This window comes from Mus musculus, chromosome 15 (assembly GCF_000001635.26).
Source record: "Mus musculus strain C57BL/6J chromosome 15, GRCm38.p6 C57BL/6J".
Taxonomy (NCBI): Eukaryota; Metazoa; Chordata; class Mammalia; order Rodentia; family Muridae; genus Mus; species Mus musculus.
The window spans coordinates 37382191-37409899 of record NC_000081.6 but is presented as its reverse complement, the minus strand read 5'-3'; the positions used below and the strand labels follow the sequence as shown (position 1 = coordinate 37409899).

The 27709-nt window shown below is 43.1% G+C and overlaps 1 protein-coding gene across 33 annotated transcripts in view; it reads left to right on the top strand.

Annotated features, from left to right (window-relative positions):
• The window catches only part of Ncald (neurocalcin delta), a 426345-nt gene that overhangs the window by 382620 nt on the left and 16016 nt on the right, over positions 1-27709 (top strand). For all 33 annotated transcript variants that reach the window (NM_001359841.1, NM_134094.4, NM_001359845.1 and 30 more), the window contains one exon: positions 12447-12843. In NM_001359841.1, coding sequence (NP_001346770.1) covers positions 12466-12843 — 378 coding nt within the window. In that variant the 5' untranslated portion in view covers positions 12447-12465. The remainder of the gene's footprint in view (positions 1-12446; positions 12844-27709) is intronic.

Sequence of the window (27709 nt, the reverse complement as noted above, 5' to 3'; positions counted from 1 at the left end):
CGCTGGGTCAGCCCTGTAGTATGTATAGGCCGGGGCAGTGACCATCTCATGTGAGGCCTGTCCACTAACTCATGGGTCCTTTAAGTGGGCAAGGTAAGTGCACTGTCAACTGCTGACTATGTATTAGGCAGTAAGGGGGAATTAGCCATTAGCTGGGCTAGCAGTTGCCAGAAAGATGGATAAGCATGCCATGAAAACTTAGCTATTTTCTCTAGCATGGCATCAGAGTGAGAATAGTCAGTTTCTCATTTTTACAGCCTCTTTGTCCTTAGATTTTTTTTCCCAAAGACAGTTTTTTGCCATATGATTCTGGCTGGCTGAGAATTCACTAGGAGGCCAAGCTGTTCTGAACTCGGAGATGTACCTGCCTCTGCCTCTCTGCCTCTGCCTCCTGGGTGCTGCTGATTAAAGGCTTGAGCCACCAAGGAGCACAGGTTGTTAAATGTTTTTACAGCCAGTCTCATCGTCTCCTCATTGTACCTGAGGTCTCCCCACTGGCAGTTTCAGTCACCAATACCTAACTAAAATGGTTGTAGTTTGAGGAAAATTCTAACAACAAACAATTCAATGACCTTTATTAAAGTACAATAATGCTTTTATTTTCTTGTAAGTTATTTTTAATCTCTTGTGTCCAAGTTATAAATTAAACTTTATCATTGAGATATGTGTATAAGAAAAACAGCATAGTTATGTATGGAGTTGGCATTCACACAGGATCTTAGAACACATCCCATGCAGACAGCAGGGACTACCAAAATGATGCAGTCTTTGGTGAGGGGAAGAATATTGTTAGATGAGGTCCTATCTAGATTTTTAAAATTAATAATGCATATTTTATGGACATTGATATAAAAAATAAAACTTTAAAAAGAGCCCAAGGCCAATTGTTTGCTAGCCTAAAATCATATGCTATAGAACAAGGTCTCCAACGTCTTAGAACTAACTGTAAGCCCTGAGCTTACACAGAGCAAACGTGAGCCTCATCTCATGCTGTAGGGGACACAAAAGAAAGAGCAGTCTATCAAGCCTGCAGCTCAACAGCGCTTTTTGTGGCGGTTCAGTTTATGAGGTAGCCGAGTCACCTCATGCAGGAAAAGAGGGTACAGGTGTGTGACCATCATCGGAAGTACAGACCATTCTCCTGGTGTGTGACCATCATCAGAAGTACAGACCATTCTCCAGGGGCCTCTCTATAAGCAGAGGCTCTGTACAATTATTCAAACGACTTTAACAAGCCACTTGAATTTTCTTTCTCTATCATTTATAAGTGTGTGCCTGTGTGAATTTATGTGTACCACCTGTGTCCAGGAGGCCAAGGGGGCTAAAAGAGGTCATCAGATTCCCTGGAACTGGAGTTACAGACAGTTTGAGCTGCCATTTGAGTGCCGGGAACTGAACCTGTGTCCTCTTTTAATAGCAAACTCTTTTAACTGCTGAGCCATCTCGCCAACCTCTTCGGCAAGCTGTGAGTCCATACCACAGGCTACCAGAGAGAGTACTCCTTGGTTCAGAAACTATGGTGTGGGAATATTACACACCCCTCACTCCTCCCTCTTTCATATCTAACCCCTCCCTTGATGTATTACCGCTCAGTTTCCTAATCTGCCTGGGTATATAGATTGGTTTGGGTGGTCTCCTGTCTCAGTCCACTGGTTTCTCTGAAGGGAAGTTCTGAAGCAACTTGGGTCCCTCAGGCTCTTGCTGAGTCATCCCCTGCCCTGTAAGAATCATAGACAGACAACCTAGAGATGAATTTGTGGATTTTAACCATAAGTCAGATGCAGGCATCTAAAACAAGTCATGGTAAAGGTCACATCTCTCCATTTATCCACAGTGTTTATGATTTTCTTCCTGATGTTTTCCTAGTTGTGTTTTTGTAACTGAAACAGAAGAGTCAAAGCAGTGTTTAGAGGAGAGGACTAGGCTCCCCACACGAGGAAGGCATTTTAATCACCCTGCGCTCTTCTGGGGACAGCCGAGGGTTCTGTGTTCTTCACTACAGCAAACTAGACTTTGGCTGCTAGCACCTTGTAAATTCCATTTTAGGAGACCTCAGTACGGCTTAGATTGAGACTTCTCCTCCAAAGTTAGCCAGGCTGTCTAGGGTAAGTTATGGGCTTTTCCCTGGAAAATCTAATTCTGGGAGCTGAGGAATGAAGCTACGGACTTTTCGAAACCTTTTGGGGAATCACAGAAGAGCAAGGTTTCCGCCTTCCCTCAACAGATGCAGACAGGGAGAAAAGGAGGTCTCGCCCTCTGAGAGAACATCCACCAGCCGCCATTGCCTTTCGTGGAGGTGTGGTGGGGTTTTTGTTTGTTTGTTTTGAGTTGTGATTTCCTTTGGTTTTGGTGGAAAGTTGGCTTCACGCATTAGCTTTTTGGGTCTGGTTCTCTGTTGATAATTTGCTATCTTCTTGTGTTTGTGTTGTTTTCCATCTATGACCAGAATCTACACTTCTTTTTTTCTTTCCATTTTTCCTCGCCCTGGAAGATTAGGTGTGGCCCAGAATACGTTTTTAAAAGTTCCACACTGCCTTTCCTGGAGTAAACGATTAAAATTGATGCCAGTGTTTAAAGGAGCTCCTGAGGAATGTTTGTCTTCCTGAAGGATGGAGGGTCTGAAGCAAAGGTCGCTAAGACTTCAGCCAGGCATATGGAGGGGAGAGACTGAGGGACAGAGATGACACCGTTTCACAGCTGTGGGCAAGCAGAGGGAGCACAGACCACATTCTGAGAGGGATGCGGAGCCCTGTAAGATTTTGAGGAGGCAGGCATGTAGTACACAGAACATTTCAAATTTGAGACCAATTTCTTCCCCTACACCCTGTCTCAAAACCCAAAGCAAACAAGTGACCTAGCAGAAGTGGGAGACAGCACAGCTTGTATTTGATAAAGTCACTCAGGGTACCGTGTGAAGAAAAGCTTGGACCTGGGGTAGGAGGAACAAAGTGAGGGTGAAAAGTGGGGCTCAGGCAAGGAAAGGCCTTAGACACCAGGAAGGACCCACTGGTGTCTCGCTGGGGTGGTGACAGGGTGGATTTGAGATTTTGGCTAGAAAATCAATGTACCATGCCAAAGGCATTAAAGCAAGAGGGGTCAGAGGTAGTCCTTGTGTCTTGGAGGGAGTCACCAGAGGGTGAGGGGGAGTCCTTTACTGGGATGGAGCAGACTTGGACATGAGAAAGGTGACAGGATACAAATAAGACTCAGGCAGGAGTGACAACCCTTGCTCATTCTGAGCTTTCAGGGTACAGCCTTGAACTGGGCGTGAAGGACACCTACAGAAGACCGGGTAGGCTTGACCTCTGTATTTTCTTACCCCCTGCCAGCTCTGCCTTCTCCTTCTTTGTTGGTCTAAGGTCCAGTGTCAGCATTATAAGGACCCAGTCTTCAGGTACACTGGCTTTGGAGACCAAGCGAGTCTTTGGCTATAAGCTCTGTATAGTGATGGCTCCGTTGACTTTTTCTAACAACAGACTCCGAGATTCTCGGCTTAGCTGCTTGTCTCCTGAGGCTGCATGAGTAATCGGCATCTCAGGATTACCACATGCACAGTTGAGCACCGATGTCCATGACCTCCGACTCACCCCAAAGCCCCATTTCTGCATTTTTCCAATTTCTGTGCCAATTCTTCAAGCCACTGAGGCCAAACACTTGGCATGAGGCTGAACTTCTGTTCTGTGTTTTGTTTGGTTGTTTTGTTTTGTTTTGTTTTCTCCACCTTACAGCCCAGGGAGTCTGCCATCAAGCTATGCCTGGAATCCAGCCGCATGTCCCTTACACGGCTGTGACCATCCTGTGCCTGGATCACTGCAGAGCCTCCCTCACTCTCTCCCTTAGTTTCCCCTATTAGCTTGTCTCAGCAGAGCAGTCACAACAGTGCTGACGAAAACTTCCTCACTTCTGCAGCTCACAGCCAACTCCTTGTAGTCTCTGCTGGGACCCACCAACGATCTGAGCCCTTGTGGCCCCTCTGGCCTCATTTCTCACCCACTCACGCCCTCCACTCTGCCACATTCTAAGTATGTCCCCAGTTCAGAGCAACTTAGCTAGCTGTTCTCATCTACCCATATTACTCTGTCCAATGGCACTTTCTCAGTGAGAACTTCTCTGGCTTCTTACTCAAAATTCTAACTCTCCTGGCTCTCTCTACCCTTCCCTCTTTACTGTCTCCATGGAACATGTACACCTGACATTCTGCTTGCTGTTCTTGTCTCCTTTACATCTCTTGCCACTGACTATAAACTCCATAAAAGGGAGGGTCTTTGCCTGCTTGTCCCCTGGTAGATCCCTGGGACTCCTGTCTCTCCAGACAGACATTTAGTACCTATTTGTGGCATAAAGGGGTTATAACAAGAGACTATCTGCTCTCTCCATCCATTTCCTTCTAAAAAGTTACAAAACCATTATAATTTCTGCATATGCTTTGTTCATAACAGGACACACTCTGAAAACACTGGACAGCAGTCCAGGCTCGCATGCTGGCTTCTCTGCGAGCTGTGTGACTCATGTCAGTTAGTCTTTCTGAGTTTTAAGCTCTTTGCTAATAAAATAGAGAAAGCCTGCCCTGCCTATCCCGTGGGGCTAGTGTGAAGATTCCTCAGACTACTTAGTGTATGAAGGACCATCGTCTTAGCCTTTTATTTTGCTAAAACAAAACATCTGAGGCTGTATTCACACCAAAAGGATGTTTATTTTTGTCACAGTTTTGGAGGCAGGATGACTATGATTAGGTGAGGCTGTCTGTCTGACGTCTGGTGAGGGCTTTGGATCATATCACAACATGGTAGGAACACATATGACAAAGAGAGAGGTCCCATGGCAAGATAGGAAACAGGAACCTGGAAGAGGCCAGGCTGGCTCTTCGTAACAACCCGTTCTCTCAGGAACTAATCCATGCGACTCACCTCTCTTTGAAGGCAGCATTACACCACTGTGATGCAGGAACTCCATAACCTACCTACCTTTCTGCCAGGCCAAGCCTCTTAATGGCTCTTACACTTCAGTACCACTGGGGACCAAACTTGCAACACACCAGTCTTTGGGAGTTACCATGATAACCATTCCTAACTCAATACTATAACTTGGATATGTGACTACCTCAATGAGTTCTCACATCAGAGTCAGTGAAATGTGAACTTGGAATATTGAATTCATTTCACTGAGGTGCAATCGCAAAGTAAATGATTTGCTTGACAATTAAACGACAGAGGTAGCCTTCACATACAAACATTTTCTTTAAAAACAAAAACGAACCTTATTTTATTTATGTGTGTATGTGTGCATGCATGTTCAGTTGTCTGTGGCAAATCTCCTAAAGATGGAGTTACAGGTGACTGGGAGCCTCCCCAGTGTGGGAATGTGGAAGTGGGAAGTGAACTCAGGTCCTCTGAAAGAGCAATACACACTTTTTCCTGATGGACTCTCTCTCCAGTCCCTGAAGCCAAGCACTTTGTCTTGGTCCTGAGCGGTTGTCCTATTATATTCAAAGTCAGTTAATGACTGTGTGAAGCAATGAAGAGGATTTGACCCTGCACTGGTTTTCTCCCCATCCTTTTGACTCAAAGAGTCACGTAGTTCTGTTTTCCAAAAGAAAATCTTCAGGCCTTCCTCCTCTCTTTCCAGTGAACAAAAGCCTATCAGGGGTCTGTCAGACCAAGCAAACGCAGCCAAGTCCTCATCAAGGTCAGATACCAGTCCTCAGTCTAGTCTTTGTTGACAACTACAGAAATGGACACTGGATTAAGCTGCAATACCCACTTCCCAAACAACTTAGCTTACGCTCTTCCTTGTTGGTGTTCAGGTCTTTCTGTGCTAATGAGCGAGAAGGACTTTGTAAAGTCTGGGGAAGGACATTAGGTTGGTTTTGAAGAAATAGACCTGTTTCTACAGGAAACGAAATCATTCTTTAAACAGGTAGATTTAAATATTAAAATAGCAATCCTCTCCCTCCCCCTCCTGGGGCCCTGGATGATTTGCATATAACAAAACCGAAATGGTGGTGAAAGAACCTAGTGGGGAAACCCCCACACAGTTCCCGATTCAGCGTGCACCCAAGAATCACAAACACAATGCTTTGATGTAAAAACATGAGGTAGTTTAATGGCGGAGCTCCGGGTCGAAACGTATCTCACACAGGAGACAGTGGTTTTGACCACAAAGCTTGGAAGCTAGGGGTTTTTATAGAAAAGGGGCTGGGGCTAGGGGAGGAATTGGTGCGGTTTCACATGATTGGTTCATTTAAACATCAGCAGCATGTTAACATTTAACTTAGGTCAGAAGGGCGGGAGATAGGGAGGCGCAGGGCCAGTCCTGTCATGTCATTCTCTTTATCTTTATGGCCAAGCAGACTCAGGAATGTCTTAAGGACGGGCCTGCCCGGGCATGTCCTGGCCTGTTCTGCTATGTTCTCAGCCCCAGGTTTCAAAGCTCACACACAACTCTTCGGGCTATTTGACATAAATTACATGAATCACAGGTCTCGAGTTTTATTTTCTTTCAGTGGCAATCTGATTAGAAACCGTGGCAGCCATCTGACTGGATACCAAACAGCAGGCTGAAGTCTACAGAGCTCCAAAAAGGGGAACTTGAAATCACTTGTAGATTTCATTAAATGTTTTTTTGCTCTCTGCAAACCTATGCATTATGTATCCACTCTTGTTTCTGAATTTTGGCCTCAGGCAAATTGCCAACATAGCAACCAAATGAAGGTTTTAAAATTCTGATTAACTAGTCTATTTGGGAGGATTTTTACTTCCAGAAGAGGGAAGTGAACATTATTGGAACACTCAGTTTATAAATTCGACCCGGGCTTCATTTGTAAGTTAATTTTTCTCTGTATAAGTAGATTTTGCTCCACTTCACACTTACATAGACCTCCAAACTAGGCCTGAAAGCTGCTGATGCTCATGCTAAGGAAAGAAAGTCCTCCTCCACCTACCCCTCAGAGGCTGCGTGCACGAGAGTCAGGTCTGGTCCTCAATGTGGAACTCAGATTCTAAAAAGGAATAAGACTGGTGAACCACGGCTAGACAGGGATGGGGATGGTCTCTGATGTTCTGCACGGTAGGGGGCATCTTTAACAGATGTTAAATATGCATTGTGTGTTTCCAAATAGCTAGGAAGGGGGCTTTTGAATGCACAAGGAAATGGTGGATATCAGAGATAATGCATATGCCTATTAGCCCAATTAGATCATCAAGAGGGTCACCCATTTTCTTAGTCAGGGTTTCTATTCCTGCACAAACATCATGACCAAGAAGCAAGTTGGGGAGGAAAGGGTTTATTTGGCTTACACTTCCATACTGCTGTTCATCACCAAAGGAAGTCAGGACTGGAACTCAAGCAGGTCAGAAAGCAGGAGCTGATGCAGAAGCCATGGAGGGATGTTCTTTACTGGCTTGATTCCCCTGGCTTGCTCAGCCTGCTCTTATAGAACCCAAGACTACCAGCCCAGGGATGGTCCCACCTACAAGGGGCCTTTCCCCCTTGATCACTAATTTGAGAAAATGCCCTACAGTTGGATCTCATGGAGGCATTTCCTCAACTGAAGCTCCTTTTTCTGTGATAACTCCAGCTGTGTCAAGTTGACACACCCATCTATAAAAACATCACATCGTAAGCCATGTAAGTACAACTACTATGTGTTAATTTTGAAGAAAATAAATCTTGAGAAAGTCAAAACAAACCAATCAGGCAATTGATAAGGATCCCTCGTGTTTCCTGTTCTATGGATTTTATACATGAAATTTAAGCACTGTGAACTGCAAACGCTGCCCTGCAGGGATTTCTTGAGTGAGGGGCTCAGAACCAGTTCAATATCAGAGACCCTGGGACACTCTGTAACTCTAATCACCTGATGGTTTCCAGTGTGACAAATGGCATCGGAAAGCCAGGTTGCCTTCCAGGACCAGTCTGCACAGCCATCTAGTAAATAATTAGTCATCTTTCTGTCTTCCAGGGACGGTTCTGCCACTAGCTCATTAGGCCTTAGTTCACAGGGTGCCTGTGGGATGGGCCCTGGAAAAGCAAAGCCTGACTGCCATTAAGATCTGCCTGCAGGGCAGACAGCAACCTGAGATAGATGCAAATTGTAATCCTTTGGGTAGTCAGAAATGCAAGTGTGAAAGGGTGTGTCCTGTCACCCCAAGGGGCCTAGAGTCAATAGAGAAAGGAATTGCCTCGAACAGATTGGCCTGTGGGCATATCTTTGGAGCCCTGTCCTGATTAGGAGGCACTAGACCATTGTGAGCAACACCATTCTCTAAGCAGATAGTTTGAGCCTTCCAGAAAGCCAGCAAGCAGTCCTTCATGCTTTCTGCTTCAAGTTCCTGCTTAAGTTCCTTCCCTGGCTTCTGTCAATGATGGGCTGTGATCTCTAAACTGAAACATATCTGTTCCTCCCCTAAATTTACTGTTCGCTAGAGTTGTATCACAATCACAAAAAGAAAACTAGAATATTACACAGTGGCTTGAAAGTCTATGACTAAAGTCAGGCATTACCCCTGAAAGGAACATCCTGTCCCCATAAGTGTCCCTTCCTGCAATACCCCACTGTGCTCACTCTCGACTCTTCTGACCCCATGTGACCCTCACTACCACCAGCACCCTGTGCAACCTACGGCTAAGTGTCCTAAGTGAAAGGTCACATCTTACTAAGATCGGCTGAATGAACACTAAATGACTATGTGAGTGGAAGCCCATATTTACAGTTCTGCCCCCACCCTTGTCACCTGCACCATGTTAAGAAACTGTTTCACAAGTGGAAACATGGGGTTAGAGAGACAGCTCAGCAGGTCAAAGCACTTGCTGTGCCACGAGGTCCACGATTTAGATCTGAGCATCCATGTGACCAACTCACACCCAGTGCAGATCTGTAATCCCAGGTCAGAGAGAGGCAGAGACAGGAGAAAGGCTGGAACTTGCTGCCTGGTTTCCAGCCTAGCCAAGAAAACCTGAACCCCAGATCCAGGGGAGACCCTTTCTCAAAGTCATAGGTGAAGGGTAGTGGCAAGGATACATGCGATACACTCATTCGGCTTCCACATACGTACATAGACACACATATTCAAACATACATATGCACATAGTTGCCAGGCTGCGTGTCTGCCTCATCACTGGGGTGTCCAAATACCTCCAGCAAGCCACTCAAGGGAGGCAGAACACAGTCTGTAGGGGGCCCAGCCTGTGTTCTCCTGGGTAAGAAACAGTGGGATTTAGGACAGATGCTGTGGTAACTGGCATCCTGTGTACCCAGATACTGCTGGGGGCCATGTGGGAGTTGGGAATGGGGGTCCACATGTCCTTGCTTTCCTCATGCACCTGGCTGAGCCCAGGACAGGGGTAGAATCTCATTTGGTTTCAAGGAACTGCTGAGAGCACTGAGGGGCAGGAAGAGGGAAAGTCTTCTCCGGGAGATTTAGGTGTGGCTCTTTATGATGAAGCCCACTGCCCCCCAGCCCAGTGACAATCCTTGAAGGAGATGGTCCTTGCTTGTTCAAACTGCTTTATTTGATGGTGGATGTGAAGCTGGACCAGGGATTAAATACCTCTTTTGGAAAGGAATACCTTCCAGGAAGGGAAGCTCATTAGCTAGACACTCAGGACCCATCTAGATACCTCATTAGCATGGAGAACTCCAGGTTTTTATGCTATGTGACCAGTTGTCATGGTGAGGTGTTATGGTTACATGTTCCAGATCAGATAGTGTAGCAGGGAGTTGGCTCTACACCTGATGTTCTCAATTCTGAAATTTTCGGGGTTTGGGCCTGCTCAACCTTGCCAGTTCTTCTGTCTGATTGCATGGTCCACTTAACCCACACATATTCAAACATACATGTATACATAAGTGAGTATTTATGGAAAAAACATTAAAAAGTACAAACACTCCTTAACTTATTATGGGGATAAATCCTGCTAAACCCATGCAAATTCTAAAATTGTGATTTGTGTTGAAAATGCATTAAATACAGCTCACCTACCTAGCTCAAAGACATAGGTGAAGGATAGAATCCCAGCCCACTGTAGAGGAAAGCTCTCCACAATAGGTCAGGTCTTCACATCAGATCCCACAAGGGAATATGGAGAAAGTTTGGCAACAGGTAAAAGGTTTCTGAACACTAAAAATTAATTCAGGGTCAGAGGAAATGGCTCAGGGTCAGAGGAGATGGCTCAGGGTCTGAAGAGATGGCTCAGGGTCTGAAGAGATGGCTCAGGGTCTGAAGAGAGGCTCAGGGTCAGAGGAGATGTATCAGGGTCTGAAGAGATGGCTCAGGGTCTGAAGAGAGGCTCAGGGTCAGAGGAGATGTATCAGGGTCTGAAGAGATGGCTCAGGGTCTGAAGAGATGGCTCAGGGTCTGAAGAGATGGATAAGGGTCAGAAGAGATGGCTCAGGGTCAGAGGAGACAGCTCAGGGGTTAAGAATACTTACTACTCTTGCAGAGGATCCCAGTTCGGTTCCCAGCACCCACATGTCAGCTCACAACTGTCCATATTTCCACTTCCAGGGGTTCCAATACATTCTTCTGACCTCAGATACTAGGCACACCTGGGTGTACTAATATACATTATGCAGATAAAGTTCTCAAGCACATAAGTAAATCTAAAAATAATTTTTAATGAACTCAAAATCAAACACAGAATGAATCTGAGATGTTTCTGGTGGAGCTTGCTTGAGTTGCATCATGGGACTTCACTGCAGCATTGGGTCTGAAGGCACGATGTGCACACTTTGCAGCACACAGCACGCATGCTACTTCACCACAGGAGGCCAAGGAAGGCTGCCTGAAATCCAAGGCTGCTTTATGTTGCTGTTATGAACTGCAAGGTGTCTACTCTGTATGTGAAGGTTTTCACAGTGGTAAGAACAGAATGGTCTGACCACAGAAAACAAAGGCATTTACTATTTCCCTTCTGCTGTTCTTCCTCGTATCCATCTGGAATCAGTGTGTCTCTGGATTCGATTGTGTTAGACAAACAAGCATAGCCATCTCATTAGACAATTCTGCCCTTACCTTTAACACATGGAAAGTGTATGTTTACAAAAGAATTGTTTTAAAATAATTTCTGGTTTATTGTCAGCAAATGTTTCATTTGTATATCTGCTTTCTATCCTTGTGACCCAGGGTCACATAAAATTTTCTTGAGCAAGAAGAGAGTCACAAGTGGAAGCCCTGCTGAACCATGCCTGCGGCCTCCTCCTGGCCATGCAACCCACAGAGCTAAGACTCAGCTGCTGCCAACAATTGAGAGAGTACAGAAACAAATGTCACTGGGCTGGACAAGGACCAAAACACAATCCCTATGGGACATATATCACTTTGTACCACTGTTAAGTTGAAAACATAGTTAATCTGAGAGCTAGATATTGATAATATACTGAAATAAGTCTACACACATAATCCAGAAGAACATACACCAAAATACTAGCTGTGTTTATCACGATGATTAGGATTTGGAAGATGCTAATATTTTCTGGGTGATTCATCACAGTATTTTGCTATTTGATTGTGAACATATGATACCATTAGGATAAGAACATACAAGATTATATGTAATTTAAGAAGTTAATGTTGCCCTGTTTCCTAAAGCCATAGAATGTGAACAACTCTTTGAAGCATCTTTACCATCTAAACCCAAAGGGGTCAGTGATTCCCTCTGGATATAACTAACTGGAGTAGCCTGGCAGAGGTTCATGGTGTGTCCACTGATCTTCTTCCTGCACTTATGGAGCCCAGTTACATGAGCCACAATTTATGTGGAAGCAAAGTGATAATGAAACATGCTAAGATTCTTCTCTCTCCCTCTCCCTTCCTCCCTCTTCAGGTCCTTCAGTTCTGCTTATAGGATTTGAAATTAAACCCTTAGTTTTCTCAAAGGCACATCTGATCTCCTGCAAAATAAGCCAAAACCAAATCACCTACCTTCCTTCCATTTGTCTTCTATCTGTCCATCCATCTACTCACCTGACCGTCCATCCATCCATCTGTCCATCCATCCATCTGTCCATCCATCCATCTGTCCATCCATCCATCTGTCCATCCATCCATCTGTCCATCCATCCATCTGTCCATCCATCCATCTGCCCATCCATCTGCCCATCCATCCATCTATCCATCTGTCCATCCATCCATCCATCTGCCCATCCATCCATCCATCCATCTGTCCATCCATCTGTCCATCCATCTGCCCATCCATTCATCTATCCATCCATCCATCCATCCATCCATCCATCCATCCATCCATCCATATCTTGCTTTCTGACTGGTCTGGTTAGCAACATGGCTTTCTGCATCTCTGACTGGCCTGTTTTGCTATCATTTGGTCTAGCTATTGGGCTAGTAGAGAGTTTGTTAGATTTTCCCTCTTCTCAAGGAACAATACTACATGATCGCATGACCCTAAAGGACCGCTCTAAAAAACATATGTATTTTCCTTTCTCTTTGCAGTTGAATTCTTGTTGCCAGAATGGGGAAACAGAACAGCAAGCTGCGCCCTGAAGTCATGCAGGACTTACTGGAAAGCACAGACTTCACAGAGCACGAGATCCAGGAGTGGTACAAAGGCTTCTTGAGAGACTGCCCCAGCGGACATTTATCAATGGAAGAGTTTAAGAAAATATATGGGAACTTTTTCCCTTACGGGGATGCTTCCAAATTTGCAGAGCATGTCTTCCGCACCTTCGATGCAAACGGTGATGGGACAATAGACTTTAGAGAGTTCATCATAGCCCTGAGTGTGACATCAAGGGGCAAGCTGGAGCAGAAGCTGAAGTGGGCCTTCAGCATGTATGACCTGGATGGCAATGGCTACATCAGCAAGGCAGAAATGCTGGAGATTGTACAGGTAAGGACCCTGGCCTGTTAGAGAGAGAAGCATGAGTGTCACAAGAAAAATCCAGAAGTTACCTGGGAAAGCATGGGACTAAGTTTGTAAATTGGTGTTTTGCCAGGGCAGTTAGTGTGACCCACTTGGTGGTTTTTGAAAGGTTTGAATTCACATGCACAGAAATTATATAAAAACGTACATTGGTTGGGATCTCTTAAAAACTCAGGAGCTTTCATTTTTACTACCTGCACATTCTTGCCTATTAGCAGTTGTCCATACTTTGGGGTGATTCCCATACTGCAGAGAGGCAGGGCTCTTCTGTTGGCCATCCTTGTTACATTCTTCCCATTGATCAATATAAAAACCTGCTCAGACATGAAGTCTGGGGTCATGTCTTCAGAAGTTGTGTTAGTAATGAAGCCCCCTGGCTTGGGTGCCCACCTGCATTTTTCAGGGACCATCCCTTGGTCGAGTCAACACAAGCAATGTCTTCACCTGTAAAATGGAACTGCATGCCATGGGGTTGTATTAAGATTATATATAACTCTCCATTTTAAACACTGTCTTAGTTACTGTTCTGTTTCTGTGAAGAGACACCATGACCAAGACAACTCTTATAAAAGAACACATTTACTTGGGGGCTTGCTTACAGTTTTGAGAGGTTAGTCCATCCATCATGGTAGGAAGCAGACAGGCACGGCACTGGAGCAGTAGCTGAGAGCTTTATATCCTGTAGGCAGAAAGCAGAGAGAGAGAGAGAGAGAGAGAATCTAAGCCTGGTGAAAATTTTTGAACCATCAGAGCCACCTAAGTGAGACAACTGCTCCAACAAGATGACACCTCCTATGGACAAAGAGTTTAAACATATGTATGAACCTATGTTAGGGTGCCATTCCCATTCAAACTATCACAAATGTCTAGCCCAGAGCCAACCACATAAAAGATAATTGTCATTAATTTACAACTTTGTATACTCTTGAGCAAGAGCAGGGTCTGGATTCTTTGTCTGGAAGCTTTGTCCCTTCCAGGATGCAAATATAGAGGGCTTCATCATTTTACTAAGAGACACTGTGCACTGTGTTTGGCCTCCTAGAACCATTCGCTCAGAGTACCTTCACTGATGCGAACAGGAGAGAGCCATGTTGGTGGCTATGACAGCCTGCTAAGTAGCGGGTGGAACCCACAGACAAACCTAAGGAGATTCAGGACTCAGGAGAGTTCAGGAGGGCTTCAGCTGAAGGCACTATTAAGGACTAAGTAGGTGACAGAGCCAACAAGAGCTGACTGCCATTCAAGGTCTAGGCAGGTGAGGGAAGCATCTGTCAGCAGGGAGTCAAGAGAGTGGGTTTTGGTTTCTTGGAGGGCTCAGCTCAGAGGTCACATTTATCCCAGAACATTTGGGCAAATGTCCTACTGAGATAGAACTGCTACCCTGGGAAAATGGTGTTGTGGGGATGGGAGGGGTATAACAAGGAGATGAAAAGACTCAGCTGTTGGTAGGAATGGGGTTAGGGTAGAGTGCAGCTAGCATGCAGAGAACCTCGGGGAACATGACAATGGAAACCAGACAGAGCTGAAAAGACTACTATAGAGTACATTTACACAATGGAGTACTACTCAGCTATTAAAAACAATGAATTTATGAAATTTTTGGACAAATGGACGTATCTGGAGGATATCATCCTGAGTGAGGTAACCCAATCACAAAAGAAGTCACTTGATATGCACTCACTGATAAGTGGATATTAGCTCAGAAACCTAGAATACCCAAGATACAACTTCTAAAACACAAGAAAATCAAAGGAAGACCAACTCGTGGATACTTCATTCCTCCCTAGAATAGGAAATAAAATATCCATGGAAGGAGTTGCAGAGACAAAGTTTAGAGCTAAGATGAAAGGATGGACCATCTAGAGACTGCCCCACCCGGGGGTCCATCCCATAATCAGCCACCAAACTCAGAATCTATTGCATATGCCAGCAAGATTTTGCTGAAAGGACCCTGATATAACTGTCTCCTGTGAGGCTTTGCCAGCACCTGGCAAATACAGAAGTGGATGCTCACAGTCATCTATAGGATGGAACACAGGGCCCCCAATGGAGGAGCTAGAGAAAGTACCCAAGAGCTGAAGGGGTCTGCAACCCTATTGGTGGAACAACAATATGAACTAAACAGTACCCCTAGAACTTGTGTCTCTAGCTGCATATGTATCAGAAGATGGCCTAGTTGGCCATCATTGGGAAGAGAGGACCCTTGGTCTAGCAAACTTTATATGCCCCAGTACAGGGGAAAGCCAGGGCCAAGAAGTGGGAGTGAGTAGGTAAGGGAGGGGGGGTGGAGAGGGCATAGGGGACTTTTGGGATAGCATTTGAAATGTAAATGAAGAAAATATCCAATGAAGAAGAAGAAGAAGAAGAAGAAGAAGAAGAAGAAGAAGAAGAAGAAGAAGAAGAAGAAGAAGAAGAAGAAGAAGAGGAGGAGGAGGAGGAGGAGGAGGAGGAGGAGGAGGAGGAGGAGGAGGAGGAGGAGGAGGAGGAGGAGGAGGAGGAGGAGGAGGAGGAGGAGGAGGAGGAGGAGGAGGAGGAGGAGGAGGAAGAAAAGACTACTATAGAGCTGTGACTGAACCTGACAGGAAGATGGAGGATGGAGCCTGCATGGGCAGTTAAAGGGATGGTATAACTATACCTTTTTGGCTACTTTGTTGGGTTCTTATATCTACCACCCTTCTCCACCCTTATTCCACCCTAATCCCTTCCAACTTCCCACCACAGGAGAAAAAGGATAGAGGGGAAAGGGGATATAGACTGCTTTAGACAATTTCCTGCTAATGAGGAGTGTCAAGTTTGAAGGGGTGGTTCTCATGCTAAGGTCCTGTTCCCCAATTGGTTCTTGATCCTAGCTGCCAGTGAATAGGCAGGGGTAGAAAAGGAAGAACTTTTGGGTCCCCACAGGCAAGCTAGCAGACAAAGAGGAGAGAGATAGAAGGATATTCACCATGCTTCGGAAGGAGAAAAGGTGACCAGCCATGTGAGATCTTGGGCAGAGCAGCCATAGGCCATTTCCCCAAACAGGAAATTAGAAACACAACTAAATGTGAGGGCAGTTTTGGATTGTTGAACAAGGAGAAGGTAACTGAGCAACTAAAGTTGAGGGTGGATTTAGGGTACTGAGCTAAGAGTGTTGGGAAGGGCATGCTAGTCATGGGAAATTAGAAGCACTTAGCAATTGAGCAATTAGGCATGTTAAAAATTAAGTTAATGAGTGTGTTGTTTTTTTATCTGCAGATCCAAGGGAACCTGGGGGTGGGGGTGGGGAGTGGTAGTATGATCTGCCCAAATCTTAAATTGAGGTAGCAAAAACTACATGCTACAAAGTCCTTTGGGGTAATTCCGATCTTCATCATCAGGATATCAAATTTCTTCTCGTCTCTTTGCTCACAACCACTTGACAAACTGCAATGGCAACCAGCAGCAGCAGGGGGAGCAACCGCTGCCCCAGGCCCTCTTGGGACTCTCACATTTATACCCTCTCAAATGTCCCCAGAATTCCATATGTGAAGTCTCTTCAACTAGCAAAATCATATCCCTCCTAGAGCAAGGGACAAATCATAGTTAGCGGTTGTGGAAAGACAATCTGAAGCAACCCCATATCCCACACTTAGAATTAAAACAAAAACATAATCACATAACATACCAGGGGTTTTAAAGAAACCATGATACTCACTACCTTTACCCTTTTGGTCCAATAAATGGCTTTTTCTCTAACATCAATCAACTACATATAATAAGAACAATTATGAGAACTATCAGGTAAGAATTATATTTACAATGTTCATTCCATTTGTATTTAGTAACCTTGGAAAAAGTATTCTACTATCTATCCTATCTTGGTGAGTCTAAAACGTTGTACCTAAATCACTTTCTTATCATAACTTGAATTTATCAACATGAAAACATTTTTTAGACCCTAGACCATTTTCTTAGATCATAAACAACTTAAGCTTTTATGTCTTTAATCTTTAGTAGAGAAAACTATAAGACTATAACTATCTAGTCATCAACCCAATCAGAGACCTGAGAAGGAAAAATACTACCAGGGTAAGCAGGAAATGCAGAGCAAGCAGCTTCCAAATCAATAGAAATTTCAGAGGCTGCTGGCTGCCTGGTCAGTCATCCAAGGTTCCTCTGTATTGGTGGGCCATTCAATCTTCCACCAACAGACCAGGATATCAACAGAATTATCTCTGAAGCAGGAATTTTGAAGGACTGGTCTACCTGTTTCAGTAGAGTGGGTTAATCAACCTCCCAGTGTCCTGCTTATCCACAGTATGGACAATGTGCTGTTGCAGTTGAGCTAAGGAGCAGTTTTCCCCCCAGTGGCCATCTTGCCACAACTGAAGCAAAGTCCATGTGGAGGTTCTTAGGTGCCCATCATCATCTTTAAAGTAGATTGGGGTGCTACCAGGAGCTGATCCCCCCCTCTGAAGCCTTTTATTATTAAAACATCTTAATTACTATATTCTGCAGATCTCTGAAGTGTTTGGGAGCCATCTATCTTAAGTATATCTGAATAGATAGCATTGCTTGTTTCTAGCTATTTACTTTTGCTTAACTTTGAAAAACATGTACAGGAAGCTAAATAATTACTATTTATTTCTATAGTTAAACTAGTACCTAACAAGACTACAAGTCTGATTCCTTATAAGTAACTAACTACTAACTTGCATTTCTTAATTATCCTGAATAGTTTACACTCGTAGCTTTCAAGGACTTGAACTTTACATCAAAATTTTAAATGAGTTGCATATGTACAATATCTTAAACAAAAGTTGAAGCATAGATACAGTATGTTGTAGCAAATATAACCTTAAATGTCTATCAATATCCAATAATCCATACCAATGTAAAATAGTTGAGACTAGTTATTGTTATCTTAGCCTTAAGGAGACACAATCCTTTTATCCTCTCATACCAATACTCCCTTTATCCTTTTATCTCCCCTAACACTAGACAGGAGAGAAAGAAGGACAGGGGGAGGAAAAAGAAAGAAATCTCAAATTCTAACCTCCTTTACAAACAACAACTTGTGACCAACTCCCTAAACAAGGACAAACATCCATCACCCACCAAATGACCAAAAACCACTGCCCCCATCTCTTGGGAATGTTGTATTCTTTAAATTGCTTCTGCTCTCTGGGAGTAAAGACATCTTTTTGGGACCCTAAGAAAAATTGCGATATTGGGAGAACTTAGCTGTATTACTTCCTGCCCAGTCCCTGTGGGATAGGAAAGTGCATGGCTTAACTGAAGTCCTGGCTGAAACAGTCTGTAAAGCTGAACCATTTGAGCTAACAACTTTGAAGTTGTCCTGGATGCAACCTTTGAGGAAACAGCAGCTGAGTCAGTCTGTGAGGCTGGATCATCTGGGCGACTTGTTTTGTCTTCGTTGCAGTCTGGTCTTTTGGCTCTGCAAACACACAGACGTTTAAAGGTAATGTTGCAGGTACATTTCTGCATTAACACATGTATGGAATGTGTGGTGTGCACAACTTAGTTAACGATGATTCTCTGCTCTATGTTTGAGCATGTGAAAGGCATCTGTCAACTTTATAAGTCCTTTTAGATTGTGTAACCAGACTGTAATATAAATCTCTATCCATGCTATATGAAAGGATAGCATGTGATCAGGCAGCTAAAAATATTAATTGGCTATGTAGAGACATTCATGTATTAGTTAGGAGGAGGTCTTCCCTGGTCAAATCTAATCTTTATATAGTTTGATGGTAACCATATCTTTTTGTTCCCTGTAGAAACATAAACAAAACTGTGCCCTCAATGCCAAATTATTGCAAGCTTCCATTCTGATGAAATCTTCACATCCTTGTAGAATATAGGATGATTTAATTCCCCAGTTACTTCTATAACCCAGTGTCTCTCAGTTGCTGTAGTACCTTTTTCATTAGCATTAAGAAAATTTAAAGTTAAGAAGCATTATTTAGTCTATCTCTGGAGGTCTTTAATCTTCCCTTTTGTTTCATAAGCATTTCCTTGAAATTGTAATTAGATCTTGCTGCAACTGCTTTTCCTATAGGTTTGTGTGATATACCTGTAATATGCTTAATATTATAATATGTAAAAATGCTTCATCTTATTGGAAACACATGTGGGGGCAGCGTCAGCCTTAACTTGTGCAGGTATCCCCATAATTGTCATTATTTGCAACAAATGTGTAATTACAGAATCGGCTTTTTCAGAATCCAAAGCATTTGCCTATTGGGCAACTCTGAATATGTATCAGTGGTATAGTGTACAAACTTTAATTTTCCAAATTCTGCAAAATGAAACACATCCATCTGCCAGATTCATTTCCTTTGGGACCCCTAGGGTTACTTCCAGTGGGTAAATGGAGTTTATACAGAGAACAAGTAGGACATTTTCTTATAATTTCCTTGGCTTTTTGCCAAGTGATAAAAAATTTTTTTCTTTAAACATTTACTTTTAACATGATGTTCTTCATGAAATTTTGAGGCTTCTAACACATTACCTATTAATAGTTTCCTCATTTCCTTGTGCCAATGGGCCTAGCAAACCAGTATGAGACTGAATATGAGTAATTTACAATGGATAGTTCCTATTTCTGATTGCCCAGTGCAGTTGTATAAATAACAATTTCTGAACCACCAGGAAAAATTCAGCGATTTCTATATTCAAAACAATTCTTTTTGCACATTAAGAATCACTAATTATATTAAAATATTCGGGAAAATCTAATAATACCATAAGGATTGCACACAACCCTGACTATTGAACTGAAGTACATGGACTTCAGAGTACCTTACTTATTTTGTCTGACTTAGAGCTTGCCATTCCTAACTTATTTGCATCAATATAGAATGTAGGTGCTTCAGGAATTGGCCTTTCATTTACAATAACTGGGAGAACCTAATTATTTCTTTTATAAAATATAGATGCTTGCTTTAGGATATTTGTTATTAATTTCTCCCAAATAGTTACTACAAACTCTTTGCCAGTCTTCATTGCTTATCTATAAGGACATAATCTCAGCATTAGTAAAAGGTATTATGACTTCAGTTGGGTGTGTTCCTGATAATTGGCATAGTCTTATTCTACCTTTTATGACTAATTCAGAAAACTTTTCTATAGAACTCTTTAATGTTTGACTTTGTTTATGTGCTAAGAAAGTATTACTTGTGTAATAGTGTCTTCCCTTTGCATAAAAAGTCTAGTAAGAGAATGAGTTGAAGGCAAAATAACCAAAATACAATCAAGTTTAACTCAATTTGATCTGCATATGTATCTTGTCGTCTCTATTCTACCAGAGTTAACTCTCTCTCACTCCTTCAGCTGTTAAGCACCTTGGACTGTTTAAGTCAGAATCTCCTGGTCAAGTTTGAAACAAATTACTTAACTCATGAGTAGGTAATCCAATTATAAGCCATAGTCATTTAACACCTCCCATTAATTTTGAAAATCATTAAGAGTCTGCAACTGATCTCTACAGACCTCTTGTAGTTGAATGTTTTTAAGATTTATTTATTTAATGTATGAGTGCTCTAACTGCATATTCCTAGAAGAGGGCACCAGATCACATTATAGATGGTTATGAGACACCATGTGATTGTTGGGAATTGAACTCAGGGCCTCTGGAAGAGCAGCCAGTGCTCTTAACTTCTGAGCCATCTCTCCAGCCCCATGGTCAATTTTTGTTGTTGTTATTGTTGACTTATTTTTATAATCCAAATAGTTAATAGAATCTTCTCTCTGTATTTTTTCAGGAGCAATCTCTAACCCCCAGTATGGCAGAATTCTTTGTGGTTCCTTAAATATTTTTTCTAAAGTACCTGTATCAGAATCATCCCACAAACTATCATCGATGTAACAGTAAATAATAAATTACCTATGACTTAGTTATCACTATAAATAATTGTTGCACAAAATATTTACATAAAGGTAGACTACTTAACATTCCCTGTGGAAGAACTTCCCAGTGGATCTCTCTTTACCGGACCACTATTATTATAAGTAGGTACTGAGAAAGCAAACCTTTCCCTTTCATACTTATGCAAAGGGATTGTGAAAAACAAAAACAAAAACAAAAACAAAAACAAAAACAACCAGTCTCTTAAATTGCTATCTTAGGCCATGACTTAGGTAACAAGGAAGGTAAAGAAACTCTAGGCTGTAACGAACCCATTGGTTGAATTATTCTGAGCGCTTAAATCTGTTAACATCCTCCATTTTCCTGGTTTCTTTTTTATAACAAACAGAGGGGAATTCTATGGGCTGGTAGATTCTTCTATATGTTGAGCCTCCAGCTGCTCTTGTACTAGCTGTTCTAGTGCCTGTAAATTTTCTTTAGTTAACAGCCACTGCTCTATCCATGCAGTCTTGTCTGTCAACCTTTTTAAGAGTGGGGCCATTGGTATTTCAGCAGGGAACCTCAATCCCTGTGATGTTCTGTGTTTGGACAATTGTCACAACCTGTGTTTGGATTTGATGACACATGTCAGTACCTTCCCCATCCTATCTACAAACGAATTTTTTAATTTTAAAAAATTTTCTTTGTGGATAGGATAATTTCTTCAATGACATATTTCTTGATATTTTAATATGATAATTTTAAATTGCCTTCTTACTATACATTAAAAACATCCAATTAATTCCAAAACCAAAACATTTCTGTAATATAATTTTCTATCTTGCAATTTTCTTAGCATAGTAACACAAGTATTTCTATGTTTATAAAAATGGCTTATAAAGTGTTTAATAATAATAGTCGATGACTACATAATACTACAGTATATTATAATTACTTAATTTTCTACTGTTGTATATTTAGGCCACTTCTTTTTTTTATTTTTTTCTTTTTTTTTTTTTTTCCCGAGACAGGGTTTCTCTGTGTAGCTCTGGCTATCCCGGAACTCACTCTGTAGACCAGGCTGGCCTCGAACTCAGAAATCCGCCTGCCTCTGCCTCCCGAGTGCTGGGATTAAAGGCATGTGCCACCACTTCCCGGCATGGTTTATCTTTTAAAAATAAAATAAATCAATAATCTTTCTATATAAAGTGCCCCCAGGGTTATTTTTTTAGAATGGAATCCCAATAACTGGGTCAAAGGGCATGAGTATGTCCAAGGTCTCTTGATACAACCTGTCAAAATATTTTTCCTAATACCTCCACAAGCATATGCAAGCCATCTCCACATCATTCACACCTTAGCTGGTCCTTAGTCTTTGCTAGTTAAACAAAAATTAAAATTCCAAGGTTAGATTTGGGTTAGATTTGTGTAACTACAACAAGTGTGAAACAATTGTGAAAGGACTTACAAAGACTGGGACTTTGCTGTGACTTGTACTTTTGGAGATTTTCGCTGGATCTGTGGGTCAGACCTGTGGTGAGGCATTACATCCAGGTCGGAGGTATGAAGCAGAGAAAAACTACTCCTCTCAGAGCCAGGAAACAAGAGAAAGAGAAAAGGACTAAGGCCTCCTTTGAGGACTCACCTTCCCTTCCATTACCTGAAGACTTCCCCAATAGACCCCACCTCTTAAATACTCTACCACCTGTCAGGAGTCCCACAAGCTCAGGACTAAATCTTCAGACACAGGTCTTTGAGAGCACTTAATATTCACTGGTAGCTTTTCTCTTATGTAGGCTCTTTGGCTATCATGCTTTTTAAGTTTTTATTATTATCTGGTACTTAGAAGAGAACAGGAGACTTTGTGCATCTCATGTCTTACTTTACCTCTCCATCTTGGAAGGCTGGGCTCTACCCTTGGAAGAGTACAAAGGAGCTGTTCTCATTTTGGACAAAACTTCCTGACTGGAATCTGAAAATAGAAATGCCCACAAGCCACATTGTTATCTCCTGACATTATTTTGCCCAAGCCTTCTGCTGGGTTTGCAGCCATTGTTGATGAACTTGTAGATAGCAAGATTGGAAGGAACCTTCAGAGCACCTGAGCTTAAGGAACCCCAGTGCAGCTGTGTGATCATCCACAGCCCAGCAAGGCCCTGGCAAGGGGGACCGAATTCAGGAGAGAAACATTGTCCTCAGGCCTTGGAATGTGGTTTGGAAGGGAGAGTGGGAGGGACAGGGACAGGCAGAAGATGCCTGTAAACACCCCACCCTGGGCAGCGAGAGGGGGAGTGGCGAGGAGTCGTCCACCATGTTCAGTACAGAATACCAAGCCTGGTAAGCAGCAAGAAGATGTGCTCAACCTGGTAGAGGCACACGCTTCACTGTAAAGTGCCCCAGGCCATTCACAAGCCCTCCGTCCTAAGTGTCCAGATGTGAACTTCAGACAGGCCTGTGTAATCTTGAGGTGCTTAAGAAACCTGCCAATAAAAGACTCAAATATCTTCAACTGCTTTATACACCCCCATACCCTTGATGGTTAATATTCATGATTGCAAATACCACGGGCTCCCTGAAGTGACTTCAGATCATCAAAGAGATTAAATTAAATTTTAAGCCATTTTCATAGGAAGGGCTCCTTTGCCAGCTGACAATCCAGCGTCGCATTCTTATGCTAATCGCTATTTTCAATTATTCGGGATGAAGTGGAATTCAGTGTAGGAGCTCATTGAGCTCCACTTTCCTTTATTTACAATCTTTTGTTCCCTCACCTTTTGAAAGCCCAGGCTCTCTAGGCCTTGTCACTATGAGGGAAGCCCGAGGTAGGGATGTTCTTGTCTTTGTGCTAGCTGGTCTGCACCATTTAGGAAAACTCATTTACTTCAAAGCAGTCACTGTTGAGTTTCGGTGGTGAGTTTGTGTAAACAGCTGTTTGGAAGCAGTGAGTGGAGGTGGGGCCAGCTGTGGCCCAGGAGCACCACAAATTAAGATCTCATTGTTAAAGTCTAACTTGTATCTTAATGACAAGCTCTGAATGCAATTTCCTAGCTGAATCCCCCATCTCTTCAAGACACAGCAATTTAAAATCATTTAATGGGGGGGGGGGGGCGCGGTGGAGGTGCAAACTTATGACCATTTACCTACAAACACTAACAGCTGGTAAGGGTGTAGAGCAAGGTGAGAATGAGTCTTTAATTATAGGCTTTGCAGGAGACAAAGGGAGGAATGCTCTTCAGAAATCCTTCAATTGTACTTAGATATTTCCTGTGACTTAGTTTCGGTAGTCACAGAATCGAATTTGTGACCAAAAGCTAGACTTCATTTGTTTTTCCGGTATTGGTAGGAAAGACTAGAATTTACCACACCACTATGAATTCTGTGTAGTGTTGAATTAGTCTCTGTGGCTGCTACAACGTGAAGTATCAAACCTCATGGTTTATGAGCCCACACATTAATCATCTTATAATTTTGAACGTTTGACCTCAGTTTCACCAGACTAAAAGTATCCTTGGGGCTGCGTCCCTTTTTGAAGCCATTTGAAGGAAAGATTTCTTATCCTTCCCAGTTTCTAGAAGATGCTTCCATTCCCAGGCATGTGTTCTTGCTCACTTACCTTCAAAGCCAGCTGCTGGCCCTACCCTTACCTCGGGACTGCTCCTCTGCTCATCTCTTCCATTCATGCATTCATCCATGTAGTTATGAATATTAATCGTCAGCTCCTCATGCTTCTGCTGGGGCCATGTGTGAAATCTAGGTGCACCCTCCATCTCCATCTCCATCTCCATCTCCATCTCCATCTCCATCTCCATCTCCATCTCCATCTCTGCAGTTGATTCCTCCCATTTTGTGAAATCTCTTTACTATGCAAGGTAAGACACTCCAGGTTCCAAGCGTTAGAATGTGGACATGCATGAGAGAGCATTACTCTGAGTCTACCACATATGCTGGAGTATACTTGGGGCTCTTTTTAAAGGAAACTATTTTCGGGGCTGGAGAGATGGCTCAGCAGTTAAGGACACTGACTGCTCTTCCAAAGGTCCTGAGTTCAATTCCCAGCAACCACATGGTGGCTCACAACCATCAGTAATGGGATCCAATGCCCACTTCTGGTGTGTCTGAAGACAGCTACAGTGTACTCATATATAAATAAGATAAATCTTTTTTAAAAAAGAGAGAGAGAAAAGAAAACGATTTTCACTATTTTTGATGGATCATCATCTGGATGAACAAGTAAAACCATCTGTGAATTTGGTTTAAAGACTTAAATGAACATCCATCTTTCTTCCTTCCTTCCTTCCTTTTTTACATTTATGTATCTGATTTCCTTTAAGTGACAAATCTAATTATTAGACTCTTTTTGTTGTTGTTGTTGTTGTTATTGTGCTGAAACACTTCCTTGAGTCTTTTTTTTATTAGGTATTTTCCTCATTTACATTGCCAATGCTATCCCAAAAGTCCCCCATACCCTCCCCCCACACACTCCCCTACCCACCCACTCCCACTTTTTGGCCCTGGCATTCCCCTGTACTGGGGCATATAAAGTTTGCAAGTCCAATGGGCCTCTCTTTCCAGTGATGTCCGACTAGGTCATCTTTTGATACATATGCAGCTAGAGTCAAGAGCTCCAGGGTACTGGTTAGTTCATAACGTTGTTCCACCCATAGGGTTGCAGATCCCTTCAGCTACTTGGGTATTTTCTCTAGCTCCTCCATTGGGGGCCCTGTGATCCATCCAATAGCTGACTGTGAGCATCCACTTCAGTGTTTGCTAGGCCCCGGCGTAGTCTCACAAAGAGACAGCTATATCAGGGTCCTTTCAGCAAAATCTTGCTAGTGTATGCAATAGTGTCAGCATTTGGAGGCTGATTATGGGATGGATCCCTGGATATGGCAACCTCTAGATGGTCCATCCTTTTGTCTCAGCTCCAAACTTTGTCTCTGTAACTTCTTCCATGGGTGTTTTGTTCCCAATTCTAAGAAAGGGCAAAGTGTCCACCCTTTGGTCTTTGTTCTTCTTACTTCCTTGAGTCTTAAAGCAGGCTGCAAGTGTACCTTTCCCCCACCATATACTAGATTCTCTCCTTTCTATGGGAACAGTCTGTCTGCTACTTTATGAAGAAGGAGAATCCTTTCTGCCCTGCTGGGGGGCAGTTTGGATACTCACATACCTGCCATGGCACAGGCTGAGTGTAACAAAAGGGCCTACAGGTAACTGAAAGACACCACAAGTTCTCCCATGGCCACCTAGAACTTCATGGAACTGCAGAAGACAGAAGCAATTCTCTTGACATGGAACACAGCATCCAATATAAGAGATGGGATGACACTTACCTCCCTTCTGTTCTCGGGAAGTCACCAAGCAAGACTCTTGCAAGGCAAAAAAAAGCAAGACTTTTTCAAGGCAAACATGACATCAGGATGGTCACTGGTTAGATTTATGGGTGTCATGCTGCATCAGCCTTCTGTGAGTGTGAACCACAAGCCTAGGCAGAGATGATGAATAGGCACCTCGAGGAAAGTAGGCCAATGTCCCCATCTTTTTACAATTTCAATCTCCCCATACCCTCCTTTCTATCTACTATTGGCACCTTGCAGGTCCCTTAAGAAAAAATGTAACCACAAACCTGCTTTAGTGTAAGGGGTGATCTAGTGCTAAGGTCCTGTTCCCCAATTGGTTCTGGATCTATCAGTAAAGATGCCAGGGGTCCATTGCTGGGTGGAAGGAAGGAGGTGGGACTCCTGGGTCCCAGCAGCGGAGGCAAGGAGACAAAAGAGAGGAGAGGAACCTTTGCTATGCTTTGGAGGAGGAAAGGGTTACTCAGCCATGTGAGATCTCCAGCAAAGCAGACTTAAGCTGCTTCTCCAGGCAAGAGATTAGAGAGGGTGTTGAGCTAGTACTAAAGGTAACTGAGCAACTGAAGCTGAGGGCAGATTTGGGGTGCAGAGCTAAGAGTATTGAGAAGGGCACACGGTATATTAGAAGTGTCCAGCAATTGAGTCAATAAGGTAGGTAGAAATTACTAGTGTGCTGCATTGCAGATATTACATTTTCTCCTCCCTTTGATCTTAGTTAACTACACCAGAGCTTGTTTTACTGAAAGAGCTGACTCACCATCAATCTCACGCTGTATTTTCCACGTCAAACATTGTAGCTTTCATCAGTAGAAGTTCTACGTAGGTTCTTCTTAATGGCTTCCCCTGTCTATTTTGGGGATCTCTGAAGCACAGTTTTTGTATCTGTTTCAACGATCTTCTGCTAATTATGACGTTTATGTCAGTTCTAGGTCACTGAATGGATTTTTCTCCTCTGTCCTTCTGCGTAGAATGATACTATCTCCATGTGTGACTGCTCATTTTTTTTATTGGGCCCCAGACATTGTGAATTTTACACTGTTGAGAGTTGAATATTTTTAAAATATAACTATCCTTATGCTTTGTTCTGAGATGTAGTTAAGTTGCTTGGAAACAGCTTGAACTTCCCAGATCTTGCTTTTAAAATTTGATAGGTGACACAAAGCAGGGCTCATTGGGAACTAATTATTCTCCACTGCTGAGGTAATTCCTTTCAAAGGACACTGGGCCTCACAAATCAAGAGGTTTTCCATGGATGCTGCAAACAGACACTCGGTTTGACCTTAGTTGGGGGCCAGCCTCTCTCCTACTCATCCCTTCACTTGACTCTTCCCACCGGTTTGGTAGCTCTCATCGTCTGCACAGGGACTCAGCTGGATACCCAAAGGGACTGATAACAGCTCTCAGGAGTTCTCTCTTTGTGGTTTTCTCCTTTGTTCTAATCTGCCTTTGAACGCTAAGCTCTAAGCACTGGTCTGTGAGCTTTTGAATTCTGTCATCAGGGAGCCTACTAAGCTCGTTCCATGTTAGTCCCATGCATAGTTCCATGTTAGTCACACGGGAACTGTGCAAGGCTTTTGTTTGCGGTTCCTCCGGAATCGCTGTTCTCGGCTGCCTAATTTACAAGGTCTTATAAGCTGTGGTTCTATGTATA